Genomic DNA, 20,577 nt, shown 5'->3' on the forward strand with positions numbered 1-20,577 from the left:
TAAGAAGTTGTTGCGGTGCCCTTGATATGGATGGCAGTCGCACAACTGGAATAGGGCATCGCCGCAACGCGCACATTTCTGCCTCGAAAGCAAGAGCAACCCAAGCGCCTTCAATTTCTCCTACATGCAACTTCACTATCTTATGAACAGGAATAATTGCATCGAAGCTTTACCAAGGCGCTTTCCTCGAGGCTCACAAACAAGCCCAGTCTGAAACGTCTATCTTCACTCATTTCTTCACCCTACTTGTTTCGCTGTAATTTTCGGCCCAGTCTCCGTTTTCAATGTCTAGATAGGCTAGAAAAAAGTACCCATCATGATTTCAAAACTTATTTATTTTGATTCCGGCTTTAACACCAACTTATAAAACATTAATTCCTTATCATCTATCAAATAATCACTAACTCTTACAATCTAATGACTTAAGCTCTTACACGGTAAAGAATCATATTATTCGAACCATTGAACGAAAACAATCAATATTTTTCGATGAGGGAACTAAAAAATGTATCTATCACAATCATTCGGGCATTAAACATTTTTCATACGATTTACTGTTGAAAAAGGTTGTGCGTTGAGGTACTGAAGGTATGTACTTTTGATGTCTAATAGTCAACTGAGTCATTAATTTCACTTATATCTAGGTACTTATTTTCAAATACCTACTGATTGATCTTGTTCGTCCTTTTCCAGTTAAAAAAGAAAGCTTTCCTCAAAAGATGAATACCTTCCAACTAATTGTGGTTAGTTTCAACACAACCTCCGCTACATTGATGAGATTCACGAAATGTTTTTGGGCAAAATCTCACGAGATCTAAATCACAAAAATGGGGGCTTTTTGACGGCGAATTAATATAATTAATATATTAAATATTATTTTTAAAGTACCCACGCCTTTTGATTAAAAAACAATTTAAATTTACAACTGGATACGTTTGGGTAAGTTTTCGTGATGAATCAAACAATACTACGCCCCCGGGAGTAACGATATTATCGTTTTATTATACGTACGGTAACTGGGCTTTTAAAGTTAGTTAGGAAATACAATAAATAATGATCACAAAACCAACTAAAGAGGGAAAATGTACAAGTCAAAGTCTCCTTGATTTGAAAGCAAGAAGCTGCGAAACAGGTCCTAGTCATAGTATTTACAATCTTATTTACAGATATTTATCCTCAGTAGAAAGGTTTTCTACCCATCAACAGAATGTATCGGAAGAGTATGCTTAGGTTCGTCTCTTCGGGTTTTTTGTTTGACCTCACGCTGTCCAGGAGTCTGGAAACAAAACGAAAGCACAAATTGATTGTTTAAAAAATGAAACACTGTGTATGATTTGAAAATTCGAGTAAAAGTAATGATAATTGAGGAGAATTTCGTTATCGCATCTAAAATTTTACTTGACGTCTATATCGAGTTACTTATTTGACACGACGAGTTTCTTATCACATGCAGGAAACTATAGTTTTCTCCGTCGTAATTGATGGATAAAATTTCATGACAATTATTTCAGTGCCAGACCAGAGGGGTATATGATGGCAATATTTTTTTTTCCATTTCGAGGTATCAAGAAAAAATTGTCAGGTGGCCTTATTTCTCTCGATGTAATTTGCGATTTTCAAAGTTATTTGCGTCTCACATCAAGCGTCGAATATCGCACGACAAACTATTTTACACAGCCCCTTGAACATAATGCGAATGCGGAAACTCAAATTTTATAAACTATTTAATTACGAATTTTTTTCCTCTGATTTACCAGGGCGGCAGGGCGGATTTACCAACTTGCCGCCCGTGGGCCGCCTGTACTTTGCCGCCCCCTTATCGTTCGTTTTGAAATATCAATAAAAACCATTAAGTGAACGTGCCGAAGGGAGAGGGGTGCATTAGAAGCGTTCATTCTTGTTGGACACATTATTTGCGAAAACCCTGTCAACACTACTAGCAAAAGTTCACAGAACTTTGCGTAAAAGTTAAGTTCCGTATCCCTATCTCTGTGTTGACGAGGCCTTCCATTTAAAGAAATCAACGAAAAAATTGTGAAAGAGCAAACATAAATGTGATTTAATAATTTTAACTTCCGCCGCCGCGCCGCGCTGATCGCAATGGGTTTGGCGCAATGCATAAAGTATTCCTACAGTCTTGCAGGCGCTTTGCGTTTCATGCCAACCGCTGCTGGCGCGTAGCACTGCTGCTGTGTGCTGTTGTACTGTGTTTGGCGCAATGCGTGAAGTATTCGTGCAGTCTTGTAGGCGCTAATATGTGTTACATGCCGACCGCCGCGCCGAGGGCTATTCCTTTCCATCTCAAGTCCTCGTCATCATTGCTCTCTGCGCCGCGCCGTTCCAGGCCAAATTGCGTGTTTGGTTTCTCTCTTAACTCGACTAATTAAAGGGGCTGTCTCTTGTATCACCGAAAGACGCGAAATTAAAAATTACTATACTCTCAGGAAATGAGGGATTTTGTCACCTTTTCTCGTCTGTAATTTTTTTTCCGAATCCGATTTTTTTTACACTTTAATTTAAAAAAATTACAACATTTGCCGCCCCCTAAATTTGCCGCCATGGGCCGCGGCCCATGTGACCATCCCCTGGATCCGGCCCTGTGATTTACTACTTTAATATGTAGCATGATAGAATGAATGAAAAGTCACACTTACTCATTTTCAAAGTTCTGGAGGAGAGCAGCAGTGGCTCTGTCGCCGTGTTTTTCTCGGTAGGCTGTGATAGACGAGAACGTGCTGATATAGCTCACGACATCAGCTACCGTTGTTGGGAGCTCCACGGAGTATGATTCATCCCTTGAAAAAAAAAATATAAAAGGTCATAAAAAAAAATCGATTCAATGAAAAAGCGAGATAGGTATACTCTGTACTTTTCTCCGAAGCTGTTGCAAGAATATTATTCCTTGATGAATGATTAGCCATTGTCAGCGGTGGCAGCAGTGCATGCTGAATAAAGAAGTCATAAGCTGTATACTGCCGTGCTAAGGGAAAACGCCGTATGAACCTTCAGGTGTTGCCAAATTTCCTTTGATAAAACAAGAATCCCCTGGTGAACTTATGAATATTTTTCTTCCAATTTTTCAGATAATTTTGTTCGTAATTTCATCTAAAGTTCCTGAAAATTTCTCGGAAAAATATTCACAACTTTCCTAAAAAATAAACATTTTATCGAAGGAAATTTGGCAACTCTCGAATGTTCATACGGCGTTCTTCCTTGCCGCGGCAGTATAGACATACCGTCCGTTTGAGGCTCAATGGATGAAAATTTCGGGTGCTGGAGCCGCAGCTTCGATTGCTCTGGGTGTTAAACCCGGAACTTTCGGCCTCTGAGCCCGGAATGTGGACGGTTAGTCTATATAGCCTGTAAACGGCTTCCACGGTCGGAGCTTTTTTTTCAGTGTACGTATTCTGCATGTGCGCCAGAGAGTGTCATTGAAAAGTGTCATTTCCTTGACAGTATCTCGTTATGAGTTAATGTCTTCACTTTTTCTCAGATTTGTCGATTTTTAGTTTTTTTTATAGAAAGTTTGATGTAAAACTAGAGCTGAAACCGACAGGTATAAATTGACATGATTCTCTTAACAAGACTCTTACCGAATTACTGGCTCTTCTGAAAATGGGAATTTTTCATAACCATGAGTGTAACGGTCCATGTAAATTTTTTTGCTCTCCTCGGGCATATATTCGGTTAACTTTCCGCAAACCAGGAACTAAAATGAAACAAAAACACAATAAAATATTACTATCATTAGCAACAAAAATATGTCAGACAGTGTGTATAAGTATATTAGGACCGCGTTCAGCAGAAAGGAACCAAGCCACATCAGCTGTATTGCCAAATTTAACTGGGCTATGTAATTTTTTACAAGGGAATTTTTGGGCAAATTCCTTCGAGAATTCTTAGGAGTTTGCTTCGTACTACGCATAAAAATCACTGAAAGTTGCAGGAAAATTCGCTCAACTGTATTCATATAAAACATTCAATTTTCCGATTAAATTTGGCAATAGCTGACGAGGCTTGGTTCCTTTCTGCTTAACGCGGTCCATTTCTACTTAGAATTTGAACTCAGTAGTTTCACTTCCCAATACGTTATAATATTGAATTTTCACAAATAAAGTAAGGCTAAATTTTCATCTTTCAGTAATCCAAAAATCTAAATTTGAATTTGCATGGAAAACACTGCTCAAATTTCAAAGCATTACTTTCTCTAGGTAGCAGAACGCTTTGATTTCAATGTAAGAAACGCACAGGATATACTGAAAATTCCTAGAACTGATAAAAATATAATAGAAACAAAAAGATTTAATACAGCTAATGTAATTGTATGCAGGATCGCGTTTCCATCGAGATTTTACAAAGTATCTCAAGTTACAAGCATCTCAAAATTAAGAATTAAAGTTAGGTTGATTTCGATTATAGCAAAGGACAAGTGCATTTCAATCCGACAATTTTTCATGGAGGAAAAAAAAATTATAGACGCAGCGGCTGAAACGAAGTATACGGGGAGCAATAGTTCCAGTGATACAATTATTTTGACTCCTAAGAAGCCCTGATTGCATAGCCACCGAAATGAAGGATTAATCAGTTTGACCGTGTATTTCTGCTCATCAGCATACTGTGCACAGTGCACACTTACAATTCGTTTTGTCCTCGGAGATACGAAGATATTACGTAAAAATATAAATTACCTTTTCGATTAAGTATTCAATTGAATAAGTGGGGTGACTGAGCTTTGGGAGGTAATGACCGTAGACTGATAGAACGCCACCAGGAACGAGGACTCTTTCAACTTCGGCAAGGAATTTGGGCAAGTCGAACCAATGACTACTCTGACCGGCTGTCACAAGAGTCACGGATGAGTCCAAACAGTCAATGCGTTCTGCAGAGCCTTTCCTAAAACACAGGGAAACATAATTGAATTAAAATTAAAATTTAATTCTTGACGGGTGGGCCAGGCCGAATCAATTAAGCTCCATTTTATTTGGTTCATACCTTATAGAATTCCAAAACAAACAACTTATTCATACTGCGACGAACAGTGAACAAATTTGGTTGTGCATTGCGTAAGGCCGTGGGAGGCAACAGTGGAGTCAACAGTCTGCCTATGTCCTTGGCTTCCTCCAGGTGGAGTTGTAATGCCGAATCGAAAAGATGGCCCATTGAAGTCAACAACTTCAATGTCAACTACCTCTATCCGTTAATATGTGGATGTAATATCGTAGACACAGTTCTGCGCAATACGAGTCTGGGCGAGAAAGCCGGAAAAAGAATAAAATCCATGTCGTAGGGTAAATATAACTCATTTTCATAAAGTTGTTGACCGACTGATTCGCGTCAAAATGCTCGGGCACTATAGTAATTTCCTTCACGGGTAAACAACTGCGTGTTTAAATTATGGGTGAAGGATTAGCCGGTATGCAGTGGCGAGGCGTGAATAATCGATTATCGATATTTCCCCATTTGAGATGTGGTGAAGAATCGATTATTAGGATGTTCGCTGCAAACACCCTAATAATCGATCCTTTTCCTTAGGTTTAAATGGTAGATCAATCAATACATCGCAAAGCACGCCACGCCACTGGATGTATGAATCAGACTGATCATACGGCTTTGTGAGAGTGCATACCGATGGAAAAAAATGATAAGCAATCTAGATTAAGTATAATATTTTTATCATATTGTCATAATGTCTTTGAGGTTGTTTTCAAAGACAAGGAGTTTGCTATTGGCTGCAATGAATCCATTCGGTTTAATGGAGATAGCTGATAATTAATTTCATAAAAAAATCTTGTCAAAAAGATGGTCAGAACTTAACGCGGTGTGTCCATTATCATTATTTAAATTTGAGTCCCTATGGATTATGATGAAGCGCTCAATCCGTCACCTTGGTACACAAATTGAGAAATGTTCGGAAATATAATTTAAAATAAAATTTTCGATGCTCTGGCAACGCTCAAAACGATGATTCGAATATCTAACTCTGTGCGCAGGTCGGCTATTGGATTACTAAATCGCTATAGCTGTATCATTCGTTTGAAAAGTAAGTACACAGTCTATACACAGTTTTAGTACTTAACTTGTCATTCACGAAAAACTTTTTTAAAAATTCATCCGCAGAATTTAGTAATACATAAGATATGAAAAAAATTGTTCACATAGCTATTATGCTAGCATAAATAAAATACGGAAAATGTCATAAAAAAGCACTGGAACATACGTCGAAATCAGAGTGGTAATCGTATATTCATTTTCTGTTATTTAATTTATGTTAATTGCCTCTCGCTAGTAAACAAGAGACTAATAAGCCTCAAGGCACGATAAAATTCATAAAAATATGTAAAAAAACGTATTTTTGTTAAATCCAGCAAAAAATTAATGGCGACTTAAAATAGGTTTTTGAGTTTGTGATAATGTCGAATATTTGCGTACAGATTGCAACTTTCGCGACCGACTTATATTTAAAATTTTTTGGTCTGTATTTGGTCTATATTTTTTTGTCTTTTTAATTTTTTCCGTGTCCGTTTTTTGTGTCGATTTTTTATTATGTTTTTTTCGACACCTATTTTTTGTTCTTACCACATGTGTTGTGTTTTTCAATTTTTTTACAGGAGTTTTGTTAGTCTTTCAATGGATTTATGTATTTATTTAATTAATTTAATCATTTAATTTTTTTATGTTCTTAATTTTAGTGTTATTTAATTTACTTTATTTTATTTTTTACGTTTTCTTTTAGTCATACCTACACGTCAAAAACTGCAATTACTGATGTATGTAGCGCGTCTGAGCATATTGACGACTTGCAGACATGGATTGGGTTCATTCAACTAGAAGAAAGCTGTGCGGTCCGAAGTGGCGCGGTGCGTTCGGCTCGTCTGTCCACATGATACGCACACGCAACACGCAACACCGCAATAACACGTGCGCGTGACCGCGCGCGCGCGCGCTCGACCGCATGCGCAACTTGTTTACCGAAGCCACCAAGCTCTGTTGCCGCACTTTATGCATGGCCCCCTGACCACATTGCAGCCCCATCTCTTCCTTCAGTACCGAGAAGTCGACGGTGAAACTATGAAAACTTGGATTTTTAATGCGGTTTCTTCATTTCTATCATCCTAATTTTTTTTTTTTTTTTTTTTTTTTTTTTTTTTTTTTTTTTTTTATAATATATCACAGGACATGTCTGCATAGATGCTTTAAAGAATATCCGAGATTTGGCAAAAAAAGTTCACAAAAGATTGTCAAAAAATGATCCTTCGAAAGAGTAAAAGTTGACAGGAAATGTGCGATGTCTGATCCAGGGTTTAGTGGTTTCACCATTGACACGAAGAACTAACAAGGGGACCTTACACTCATGCCTCCTCAAAATCGATCGGCGTTTCGTCAAAAAGAGGCCGAAAATAAATGAGACTAATAGTTGCAATATTAGTCAAAAACCGAGAGAAAATAGCCGATTTTTTCGGTTTTTTCCGATTTTAGGGTTTTTTTTTGGGGGGGGGGGGTTCTCATGATTTGCTGGGGCAAATTTGGATTCTCGTTAAGGACCCTCTATAGATGAGAAATCAGGTGAGAAAAAAAGTGCCACTCTCAAAACCGCATAAAATCCACATATGACCGGACTATACACCCATTTTGCACCCCGAATAACTGTAAATTCAATACCTCTTATAAATGTTTGTTTACAAACACGTTAATGCGCTGTAGAGCACGTTTGGCTACTGATAAAAATTTGTGAAAACAAGATAAATCAATTCTTAATCATCACTATTTCTTCCAACTGCAGCTCATTGAGTAGAGAATAATGAGTGTGGCCCCTAATGATCAATTTTATCAGCAGTGATAATATTCCAAATACAAACTAATCAATTTTAGATATGAAAAATTAATTTGAATCGACAGACCTATTCATCATCCTCCAGAACTGATAGAGGACATATTTGAGTGGAGGAATTTTCTACGGAGGCAAACGAATACACCATCCATATCCATCGCGCATGTTCCGTGGTAGAGATGGAAAATTTTATGCACCTTATTCATGTAAGCTTTATGAAGTGAAATTTCACGAATTTTCGAGAGATTTGTCAGTTCAACGACAGCACTAGGGCCATTATGGATATATTTAATGCACGCGGACGAAGTTCATATTCCTAAAATCTTCCAGATAATCAATAGTACCAATAATATTTGTTCAAACTTGTTGAAATTCGACTTTTACTGGTGAATTTATGAGCGAATCGCATATTCAACTTCTAAAAATTCTCAGGAACTTACTCTGAAATTCTTAATCCCTGGTAAAAACTGGCAGTAGAATCTGTGTTCCAAAATACCATAGACCTACAGCCGGCTGTAAGATTTCCAATAGCTTCTATAGCCGGCTACACACTTTCTTATAGTCTTTTATAGCCGATAGCGATTAAGCAACAGCCTGGCGATAAAGTGTATGCTAAACGTTACTAATTACGGATGCTAGGACTTAGTGAGTTTTTGGACTACCGCTCTCTTTTTTGGCCGTAGTATCTTGATTTATTTTGAGGAAAGCTCCGTACTTTTAAAGGATGCCTACCACTCCTAATATGTTGGAGCGCCTTCAATGTCGTATGATACTGTGCAATACCTCTGGTGTGAAATAGTTGCTTCAAGCGCCGAGCTACGCTGCGGCGCGGCGCGGCGGGCAGGCAGCCAGCGCGGAACGCGCATTGGCGCCTACAAACCTAACAGGGATACTTCACGCATTGCGCAATGCGTGAAGTATCCCTGTTAGGTTTGTAGGCGCCAGTGCGCCGCTGCTCCGCTTTGTGTTAGGCTCTAATATTTAATCTCGTGGAGTCAGCGTCCGTACTTTTAAAGGATGCCTACCACTCCTAATATGTTGGAGCGCCTTCAATGTCGTATGATACTGTGCAATACCTCTGGTGTGAAATAGTTGCTTCAAGCGCCGAGGTACGCTGCGGCGCGGCGCGGCGGGCGGGCAGCCAGCGCGGAACGCGCATTGGCGCCTACAAACCTAACAGGGATACTTCACGCATTGCGCAATGTATCCCTGTTAGGTTCCTTGTAGTATGTAGTATGTGTATCCCTTTTAGGTTTGTAGGTGCCAGTGCGCCGCTGCTCCGCTTTGTGTTAGGCCCTAATATTTAATCTCGTGGAGTCAGCGTTTTTCAACTCATGACTTTGAAATGTTTGCACACTCTGTATGGATTATTCTCATTTTAATTGATGAACAAAAATATGTGGTAAAGGAAAATATAATGTGCGTTTTGTAAATATTAAGGTGATTCCGTATAAACTTAAGGATTTACAACGAACACACGAATTTCTACACAATTTCCTATAGCCTTTTATAGCCGATGGCGAAAAAGCAACAGCCAGGCGATAATGTGTAAAGCCCGGCAGGCCCGCCACATCCCATCTCGGGCCCTGGTACCAATTTTCTGGCCCGGGCCCCTAGCACAGGGGGGGGGGGGGTCCGGGGGGCCTCCCCCGGGAAATTTTTGAAATTTTAAATCTATTTGGACGCATTATGAAGCTCTTATGATGGAGATTTTCCATCAATTTCTGCAGAATAATTACGCCTTTTTGTTTACTTTCAGCACCAAAAACTTTCGAATTGTTGCATTCAAAACATCTATAAATTTTTTTTGAGGGGGCAGATGATGATTTTCAATTCTATGGGGAGCCGGGCCCTCCTGAACTCCCCTTTCGTACGTCTATGGCAAGGGAGTTAAGCCATTGAAGTCGAGGATGCCCAGAAAGGAGCCTCTTAGCATCCGACAACGGAAGAAAATGAAACACAGTTACTAAAAATATCATTCTACATATACTCAAAATCTTGAAAATCTCTAAAAAAGTAAGAAAAATTTTATAGTGCCCTAGCGTGTTTTTGAAACTTTATTCACCTTTTGCGGAATTTTTAGGGTAATTTTTTCACTTTTCCCTACGAGACAAGGGTTACACATGAATTCGTAGCGGTTTGTCACCTGCGTCACGGGCCCCTCCAGGGCCCGGGCCCCGGTACCAAGGACCCAGTATCCCCCCCCCCCCCCCCCCCCTTGTGGCGGGCCTGAAGCCCGGCGATAGGAACTATAGCCCGGCAGTATAATTTTTTATCGCTTCGTGTAGCCCGGCCGTATGATTTTTTCCACTTTCTACAGCCAGCTGTAAGATTTTCGATCGCCTTCTTCAGTCGGCTATAAGAACTCCTATGGTATTTTGAAACGCAGCTCCTATCGCCAATTTTTACTAGGGATATTGTGAAAAAAAGTTATCATACAAGTTTGTTTTACTTTTGATAATAAATGACTTATCGTGACAAAAAAAAAAGCAAAAAAAAAAAGTTTGTTTTACACTCTCCTAAGATAAATGGTTGTGAAGACTCTGAAATAAATAAATAAAGAATATCGGGCAAATTTATCGATGATGCGGGACGAAATTTTGCTTTTTGAGAAATTTCGTTTTACATCTCTCCTCACTACATGCTGTTGGGCAGAATGAAACGATATTTTTTAAATAGACACGAAGAAGACACTGCTTCTTCAAGGATATTTCAGTTCATTTTTTTAAAATATTATTTATTTAAATCGATCACAAAGGCTTTAACAGAATACAAAGCTAGCGTAAAAATTACTAAGTCAAGTAAGGATAACTAAGAGACAAGATTTTTTGAAAACACAGGTCACAAATCCCTGAACAGATAACTGATTCTCTACGCAAGATATTTTCTGGTCTACTTCCAGAATTGCAGGTGAAATAGCTAAGCGCGCAACTTCCATTTCACACCTCTTTGCGTCAAGTCTACCCAAACCCATTAAACATGAGGGGTTGGGCAAAAAAACTCCAGAATTCAACATTTTTTGTCAGATATAGGTAAATGGCACAATATCAAGTAGATTATCCAAAAGCAGCTGATGGGAATATTGAATATGTATAGAAAAAATCTGGCAGACCATCTCAATTGTCCATACACCTGCCTCTGCTGAACATAAAGGCCCATAGTTTTTAAACAGAGCTAATGGTTGCCGATTGGATCATCTGTTGTTTTCCATCATTCCATCCCCTAACTAGGAACTGGTTCTTACAAGGAGTTTGTTCTTCAATTATGGGGTATCTGAGAGTAAAAATAAACTGAATCGTTTCGAGTTCACGAAACCAGTTCCGCCAGAACTACGAAGGGGCTTTAAGAGGCCATCTTTATCGCGGGCTGAAAAATCTACCGTGGATCAAGTATCGACATTCTTTTGCAAACGAGAGAGAAACAAAAACGCCTCTAATCCGTATTCAGAGAAAATAATTTCATCATTATAGTCAGGTAGCTCGATTCATCGAAAGAGAGAAAAATGTCCTCTTAAGAATTTTTAAGCAGAGGAAAAAACTCATTGACTGGTTAAGGTAAGAATATATTCTGTCAAGTGTAGTTGTGACAACAAACACGTGATTATTGTGCAATTTTACCTCAAACAGGACCTTCTGACTTGCCTATAAGAGATATTGACTTAATGAAGATTAAGCAATAGACCGACTTTTCAAAATTGCAATTTTTCCCGTGACCCCAGCTCCTTTCCCCGTTCCGCTCCAAAAAAGAGCTTTGTTTCCACCTGTTTGTTATATTTTTGAGAGAAGATAACATCACCACTTTGAGAAGGAAGTGTCATCGTGTCCCACTGACCGAATGCGCTTTTAAAGCTCGGATGAAATGCGATGCAGCGTAACCGATGACCCAGCACACCAGAAAGTTATACTCAGCATGATCAGTTGTGATCATGATGTAAGGAGTGAGGGAAATATTGGATGGCGATTTTATACTGCTTTGGATATGCTACGGCATGACTAGCACTTAACTATATGAGATTTAGTGTTCGCAAAAAGTGCCAATCACGTTTAGCAGACAACCGCTGTGACCAATCAACGGAATCTAAAACGGAAGCGAAAAATAAAACGGCTATTCATGGCACCAATTTAGTCCCCAAAAGCGCTCTTAAGTGCCACTCTTGCAAAGCAAATAATATGAAGTCTTTAGTATAAAAGTCTGTGTGCACAGTTCATTTAGACTTCATCGTACAATAAGGAACTACTATTTTTGGCTCATTTGAGAAACAACGTATATGCCCTTAGTTTCCCAATGCAGATAGGTGCCTTTACACATGATTCACAAATTGTGGCTCTTTATTGCAAAATAAAGTTCATTTTATCATGCAAGAAGGTAAAATCACTGCAAGATGTCATTGTAACAGTGTGCAAAATGCAACACAGATTCTTAAACGTAGGACCAAACAGAGCTGTCACATGAGGCTTTGTTTGTATTTATCGTCCTGTAAATGCGCTATACGAATAGAGAAGGATGTAGAATGTACATTTAACATTCCAAGTTGTTCTTTTTCTTCATCTTTTTTATTTTTCTTTATTATTTTTTATTTATTTATTTTTTTTTTTGAAAAAACGACAGAAATACACACCAAGGCACACAGCTTCGTAATTTTTCATGCTTAAAAAAGTCTGATGAACAATTCTGAAAAGCAAATCATCAGTTGCTCATCAACTCTGCCGTGCTAAGGAAGAACGCCGTATGAAAATTTGAGAGTTGCCAAATTTTCATCGATAAAATGTTAATTTTAGGGAAGTTATCAATATTATCCCTTAATATTTTTTGGACTTTTCGGTGAAATTGCGAGTAAAATTATCTGAAAAATTGGAAAATCTGAAAAATATTCACAAATTTACTATTAAATTCGTGTTTTATCACAGGAAATTTGGTAATGCCTAAAGGTTCATATGGCGTTCTTCCTTAGCACGGCCGACTACCATTTGGCGAAAAATAACGTTGACCTCCGATCTGAACCTGCCTCCACCGATAACATTACTAAGATTGTTAGTCTAAAGTCTCTAAAATATATTGTGTTTAGAGACAACGAAGAAAAAAAAATGCCACTGATTAAGCTATTATTAAGAGAGGGCTCCTCGGCTTTCGGTTGTTGACAAGACCGAGCTTTGTATGCCCACTGGTCGTGCTCAATAAAAAACGCGGCACGTCGGAATTAAAATTTTAACGGTTCTGTTTTTAGCGCGCCGCTGATTGTGAGGTTTTAATCAGCGTGTCTTTGATGGCGCTTCATGCCGGTAAACAAAAGCATAAAACTCGAGGTGCGCGGACCGGGTGCCGGGTGCAGACGCAGACGCGGAGTGGCTCGCTCAAGGCGAGCAGCATCGGGATTTAGCGTCGCAATTCGACTACTAGTCTCAAGAAAAGTGTAAGCGTCATCGCTTTTCCACGGCTCTTACGTCTTTTTTCGAAAAAGCCTATCGCTCCAGCCAGGTTTGAGGTCATTTTGAGTCTATGAATGCAAGAGCGTCGCGTCGGTGCTAGACTACACTGGGAAAAAAACACATTGGATCTAGAGTCCAGACTCTTGAAAACATTGACAAGAAAAAGGACTCTTGATTCAATCAGATTTAAGCTTAAATCAAAAGGAAGTCCGCTCATAATTAAGAGGCTTGGTTCTTGATTTAAGCTTAAATCTGATTGAATCAAGAGTATTTGGACAGAGTTAAACAGAAAGGAACCAAGCCACATCGGGATCGAACCGAGAAAAAGAGGTTTAAAGTTTGGCTCCTGCATAAGACTCAATGTAAAAGATAAACTTCAAGTTCAATTTCTGCAAAAGTTGCTCCAACAAAAACTTTGAATTTTTGTGATAGATAGTAGAGCAGTGGTTGAGTTTGAAACCACTCATAACTCATTTTTTTTCCAAAATGTGGGTTGGTTCCTTTCTGCTTAACTCAGTCCATTTTTTCTTGTCGATGTTTTTAAGAGTCTGGACTCTAGATCCAGTGTGTTGTTTTCCAGTGTACCTCTAAGTTCCTTCGAACACCTCTAGATCCAGTGTGTTGTTTTCCAGTGTACCTCTAAGTTCCTTCGAACACAGTAAAAAATGTACCTATAACCGACATTTTGTGTTTGTATGGGAAGTAGAGCACAAAGTAACCTAAACGTGGGTTCAATTATTTTGGATTATTTGCCCTTTGGGTTACATTGATCAAATCTTTGAGTTGAAAATGTGCAGCCTACTTAGTTAAATAACAACCGCCAGACGCGCCAGGATCGCAACAAGACTGTGTCGGTGATGTAGTTCAATTCGCTAGCCACATTAACAGGAATGCATTAGTTCAGCCCTGCAGTGCTAAGGAGGAACGCCGTATGAACCTTCGCGACTTGCTAAATTTCCACCAATAAAATACGAATTTTCGGGAGAACTATCGGGTATTTTTTTCCAAATTTTTTACACAATTTTTTATCCAATTTAATCTAAAATATCTGGAAATTTTAAGGAAAAATATGTATAACTTTCCTCAAAAATACATGTTTCATCCGGACAGATTTGGCATCTCTTGAATGTTCATTCGGCGATCTTCCTTAGCATGGCAAAGCAGGACAATTTCTTCATACACAGATAACTCGGAGTAACCAACAATTTCGGTCAATTTAACCAACATGGTCCATCAACTAAGGCCTTTTGATTGATATTCTGACAGAATTAGGTAAAATTAACTGGAAGTAATCCAAAGTGACCATGAACACGGACATTTTTAACTGTAATTCTCCATCAAAGAGTTTCTGGGAGAGATGGTGCGTTAGACCACTTGGTATTAATACCTTTAAATACTTTACAGACATTATTGTTGTCTGTGCGCGCGTTACTCTTTTAAGAGAATGCAAGTTATGTGCTATCAGGTACGATAGAATGTCGCCGAAATCGCTAATTCCCCACTCATGAATTGAATTTGGAAATTTTCCCGAGGTCACAATCTCCCATCATATTCTAGGTAAAATTTTAATAGAAAATTGGCTGATACAGTACTTAAATTATTGAGCCGTCAAGTGGTCTTTGACTGTATGATGCAATTTGAACACAGCATGTATGACAGCGCCGAGGCGTGAATGATCGATTATCGATATTTCCCCGCACTAAAAGCTATGATAAAGAATCGATTGTTTAGGTGTTCGCTGCGAACACCCTGTTTATCGATCCCTTGCCATAGGGTTAAATAGTACACAAATCGATATATCGCAAAACAAGCCACGCCACTAATGAATCAACAGACGCGTTTTTTCTTTAAAAGTCTCTACTGCACTTGAATACTTATTAAATCTCGATTTTTTTCATGTTTCCGATGTACACGATCTCAAATTTGCAGTTGTGTCTGCATGAACATGTTGCCGTTGCACGTGTGGGTGCTGCAAGTGTGTTTTCGAAAGTTTCAATAGACAGATAGAAAGAAGTGCACAAACAACCTGGAGTGCTTGCTCACTGAAAAGCACTATTTGATGTCATTGCGCCGTAGATCATATCCTATCTACACTACAAAGTTTCATGATCTCTGCTCGTCTCATTTTTTAAAAAATTTCATCATTCGGCGCTAAACTAAAAGAACCGTTTTTGGCATTGTTTGGCCGGGCACGCGCAGCAGATCAATATCCAACGGCCATTTCGCGGGGTTACAGAGCGTGCGGGTTATAATTGGAAAATTTTAAGAAATTGGGCTCTTTTAAAGAAATTCATTGAAATTGGTTAGGTAGACCTCGATGCATCACTATGAATGAAAGAAAAATGAAAATTGAAATCGGGAAGTCACACTGAAAAAGGTGTTCTACGCCAAAGATAGGCCGTTTTTACTCAACTAAGCCAATTGGTGTTACAAACTGATCAAACTCAGGTAGCATCTAAATGGGTGCATCAAACCAATTGGACTTAATTTTTCCACAAGGGGCTACTATTTCTGCCTCACTTTAGAAACAACAGACGTGCCATTAGTGTCCCTAAGCACAGAGGTGCCTTCATTAATGAGCGAAAAATGTAATTCCTCTATACAAAATTTGATCGAATTGGACGGAATTTTGCGATAAGGAATTACTATTCAAGCTTATATTCAGAAAAGCACCTACCACCTACCAGGGAAACAAATAGCACTGATGTTGTTTTTAAAACGCGAGCCAGGAATGATTCTTCGTTGGAAATTGAAGATAGTCTAATTGGATCGCATTTAACTCGAGGGAACTAACCCAATTACAGTGTTGTAAAAATCATGCAACTTTTTCTTTATATAATATATGCAAATAAACAATATTCCCAATATAGCAAATATTATTACTTGCTTTTCCAGCGACGGTTGTTAATTTTCAAGGAAATAGATCGTTTAAAATCTACCGCCGTACATATATTTAGTATTTTTCAAAGCAATCAGGGACAAGTTGCACAGTTTTGGAAACACCGTGATTGAGTTGCTTTTTGTATGGTAAGTGCAGTCTAATCGGAGTCGGTGTCTACTGGTAGTTGGTGCAAAACACCGATTTTCGTTGATCCTCTGACGTAAGTACGTGGTGTATGTTTATTTCTACGTTAGCCCTGGAGCCGAATTTTTCCGGCTCTTCCAAGCTTTAAGCTGAACTTTTTACGCACGATGGCTAAAAATCTCCATCATTGTCTTTCCGAGGAGGTGCAACATTCATCGATGAGTCCAAACCGCACCACCCACCAGTCAGAAGCGCTAAGCCGGACTCAAGTTTAGTCGAGACTCATCTTAAGTGTACCTAAGTACGGTGGAAATACCGACTGAATTCGGTCCCAGGAAAGCACGGATTCATACGGAGGATAGAACTCATACCAAAAAGCAGTTGCGCCCTTACGATAAAGGGGCGATGCGACGTTTTGATCGCTAAGTACTAACAACTAGACGTGGCTGGGCCAGCAGCAATGCTCCTTTCAGTGCGTGATCAATAAATTCGTCTAGTTCCAACCGAATATCACGTGAACTTGTAAAAACGTGACCAATCCTTTCACGTCTCTGTCCAAGGGACAAAGTCTTCAATTGAATGATTGCAGAAGCTTCATAATCACTCTCAAGTGTAGTGCAAAGATAATGTCGATAGGGTTTTCGGCGGCTCAACACCAACAAAACGCGTTACGTTGACTCTTCTGGCCTAGTGTCCGTCCGAGTGAAAGTTCTCACGCACGCTTCCAAGCTCCCAAGGTTTCGTGTTGACCTCCAAATTCCCTACTACGCAGCTACGCGCAACGATCCGACGGAATCCTTCACTTCCGAGAGTCTTCGGGAGGATCTCCTCGTGGAATCGGTTTTGTTTTGTAGCCCGAGAATTTGGAGTTTTCGGGAGCTCTTGCGGGTTATTGCTTTTCGGAACGAAAAATAATCCTATAGGGCCATACACGCGGCTTATGAATTGCAGTGAAAATTCAATAATTGTTTATTAGTAATTGCTCTATTTTTGAGGGGCAGAAAAATGTACACGGAGAAAAAAACTTCGTGCGTGGGACCCGAAGTTGAGGTCATATAGATCTCTGAAGTTTTCGGATCTCGCATTCGAAAACTTGAGGTCCAGCTGCCGAAGTTTGAGTCAGATATCTGAAGTACTTAGGTACATACCGAAGGTTTCGGGTCACACATCTGAAGTATCCGGTACATACCTAAGTACCTCAGATGTCTGACCTGAACTTTGGCAGTTGGACCTCAAACTTCAGAGAACCATACGACCTTAACTTCGTGTCCCATGCACGAAGTTTTTTTCTCCGTGTATGTTAAATTTAGAGGAATATGAGCAATTGTTTGAAAAGAAGATAATTAGCTCATCTAGAGACTGTGATCACCGGAAACCCTGTCAAAATGGTCCTAAAGGAAGTCCCAAGGAATTCAAAGGAATTCCAAGTGCAGAAGTTGCATTTTTACCAGGTAACTCCTCTGCATTCCCATCATGAGAGGCTCATTGATTTTCCCTCTTAAAAATAGAGAGGAGTCGCGTTTGAGACGCGCGCTGAGTCGGTCGACTTTTGGCCTGCTCCGCGCTCGCCTCACCCGGTGTCCGTTCAAAGTGCTCCTATCTGCTTGGTTTTTGTGCCAATTTAAAGATCTTAATCTGCTTTATCCGCGTTGTGTTTCGTTTTTCCCGCCACGCTTTTCCTTGACCGTATTTTCGGCTTGGAAAATTTAAGTTTTAGTGAATTAAATTCACATTCCTCATGGCTTCGGCCTAGTTACTTTTTGTTATCAGTGTAATCGCATTTTATCAGTGCCGTTTATCGGGAGTACGTCTCTGGTCCGTCGCTATGAAATAGTATGAAAAATATCGGGTTACCCGTGGTGGTCGGCCTCACTGTGTGTGTGTTCGCTGATAACATTAATCATTCGGAATACGCGGCTCTTCCGTAGTGATAACAACCGCCCCCGCACTCCCCGATCGCCTATTCCGGCTGGGGTGGCGGTGGCGTTACCAAATCAACGTGTGAGTACTCATTAGCTAAATAAAGGATGCACTTTGAACGGACACCGGCGACTCCCCCCCTCCTCCCGGCCTTTTACACCGACGGGGGTGGGTGGTCCAGCCTATGAGGGTTTTTTCATTTTATATTTTGTATTTATTTATTTATTTTTCTTTTTCTTTTAGTTTTTTTCCCCTCAAGAAACTCCCGAGCGTATGCTCATCCTGCAGTGTTGGTTTTTTGCAATGTTTACATTGTTTTTTCCCAACTTAGTTATCCATCGTCTGGAGACAAGTCGCTCCTGCCTAAACCTTTATTGTAGTTAAATTTTCTTTCTTTGTCATCCAAAACAAATTGATGCCGATTGTAAAGGCAGTTGTTGTTAATAGACATACTCCATCTTTTGTCATGTTCATTGTATATTGTATACTTTGTTTTGATCAATAAAGAACTCAAAAAAAAAAAAAAAAAAATAGAGAAATTGCAATTTCGTAAAAAATATAATTTTTTAAGTCAATTGCACAACTTTGGAATAGCATTACGTTCTTTTGTGTGGATAACAACGATCTGGACGTATTTATGCTAAAAGGAACTCATGCGCATAGGCGTTTTGCGTGAGACATAGTAGTTCCTTTTGGTAAAAATACGTTCATATGATCACAGTACGTCTCGTGTAAAAGACTCATTATAATGAGCGCAATCACTAAGATTTTGCGGAATCGAGCATTTACCTGTAGATTATGTTGAAATAGTTGGTTCTCCTTTGGGCGTTTTCAAGCTGGTTCTCGTTGGTATCGAAGGCGACGACATTTTTGAAATACGGGGCGATGGCTTCACTGCTCTGGCCAGAGCCGCATCCAACATCCACAGCCGTTTCGTAGGGTGTTGTCAGCTGAAAACACACAAAACAGAATATTAATCATTCTGGCATGGCGTTGAATACATCAATTAAAAGTTAAAATTTAATGAGTTGGTAATGCAAAATGGATATCATTTAGCTGTTTGGAATGATTTTAACTAAAAAAAATGTCGAAAGAAATACCTGCTCCTGCTCATGTCTACCATCTCAGCTAATTCAATGCGAAGTTTCCAATTTGTGAAAGGAAAATACCATTCCTGTCCGAGCTTCTCATCGCAGCAATTCAATGAAGAGTTTCCAATTCATCAAAGGGTTTGAGCACAGGACTGCCTCTAACGCAACATCTATGCGACTAAAAAGTCAGATTCATCTTTAAAATAGACAAACTGGGAAAAAAACACATTGGATCTAAAGTCCAGACTCTTAAAAACATCGACAAGTAAAAGTACTCTTGATTCAACCAGAATCTAGCTTAAATCAAGAACCAAGCCTCTTAATTTAAGCGGATTTCGTTTTGATTCAAGCAAAAATCCGATTGAATCAAGAGTATTTTTTCTTGTCAATGTTTTCAAGAGTCTGGACTCTAGATCCAATATGTTTTTATTTCCAGTGCAGATTGTTTTTAAGGATGCTTTAGGTAGACAGGATTGCACTGCGAAATAGCGTCAAATTAAAAGTTCATTTAAAGGCGCTTCGTTTACAGGAGGCTTTATCGGCACTTAAGTTCCAAAAAAAAAAATAAACGAGAGTATATACCCTGCATCCGCCCAGCAAAACGTGTCTCCATATGTTTCTGGAACGTTGTGCAACGTTTTCGCACACATTGATGTCGGGCACCTTCAGTCAGAGTACGTCTAGAACGGGTGAAACGTACCAGTTCCGTTATTTCGTTATGTATTTCTCATTCATTTATAAAATTAGAATTGAATGTATTCAATTCGAATCACGCGAATGAAATCCATGATTTCCGAGCAGGACTTACGACAGTGCGGAATAAACGCGGTAAAATTACCCAAAGAAAGTAACTGCAATAAAAATGATAAAAAACCGCGAACTCACTTGTGCTCGGTATACTAGGTTACTAGGTATACTAGGAGCTAGGTTATACCTAGCACAAGTGAGTTCGCGGTTTTTTATCATTTTTTATAAAGTCTTGTAACTGTCCCCATAAAAGTTTCTATAAGTAACTGCAGTGACACGGTGAAAACATCGTGAACTCAGTAAGACTATGGGAGGGCGGTGAAAATACTGGGAATTCTCATGGAATCGGAGATAGCCATCAATGGAAGATCTTCTGAGTCTCATGACACGGTTATGGAAGAATCCATAGCCGGCGAAGCCGTTATCCGGTTTCGAGGCCTGACGTCGCGTCAAGCGGTGGAGCGGGACTCGAACCGGAGACCTCCTGGCTCTGTTAGACACTGACCTAGGGCAACAACGAGCCAGTGGCCAGGGTCAAGG

The 20,577-nt window shown here is 39.4% G+C and overlaps 1 protein-coding gene across 1 annotated transcript in view; it reads right to left on the reverse strand.

Annotated features, from left to right (window-relative positions):
* Nucleotides 1-319: 319 nt before the first annotated feature.
* The window catches only part of LOC109040316 (putative methyltransferase DDB_G0268948), a 37,689-nt gene continuing 17,431 nt past the window's right edge, over nucleotides 320-20,577 (reverse strand). Inside the window, exons 2-6 of the mRNA XM_072299271.1 lie at nucleotides 18,989-19,149; nucleotides 4,689-4,893; nucleotides 3,594-3,709; nucleotides 2,655-2,795; nucleotides 320-1,276 (exon numbers count right to left, since the gene is read on the reverse strand). Coding sequence (XP_072155372.1) covers nucleotides 1,177-1,276; nucleotides 2,655-2,795; nucleotides 3,594-3,709; nucleotides 4,689-4,893; nucleotides 18,989-19,149 — 723 coding nt within the window. The 3' untranslated portion in view covers nucleotides 320-1,176. The remainder of the gene's footprint in view (nucleotides 1,277-2,654; nucleotides 2,796-3,593; nucleotides 3,710-4,688; nucleotides 4,894-18,988; nucleotides 19,150-20,577) is intronic.

The sequence above is a fragment of the Bemisia tabaci genome, chromosome 4 (genome assembly GCF_918797505.1).
Source record: "Bemisia tabaci chromosome 4, PGI_BMITA_v3".
In the NCBI taxonomy this organism is placed as follows: Eukaryota; Metazoa; Arthropoda; class Insecta; order Hemiptera; family Aleyrodidae; genus Bemisia; species Bemisia tabaci.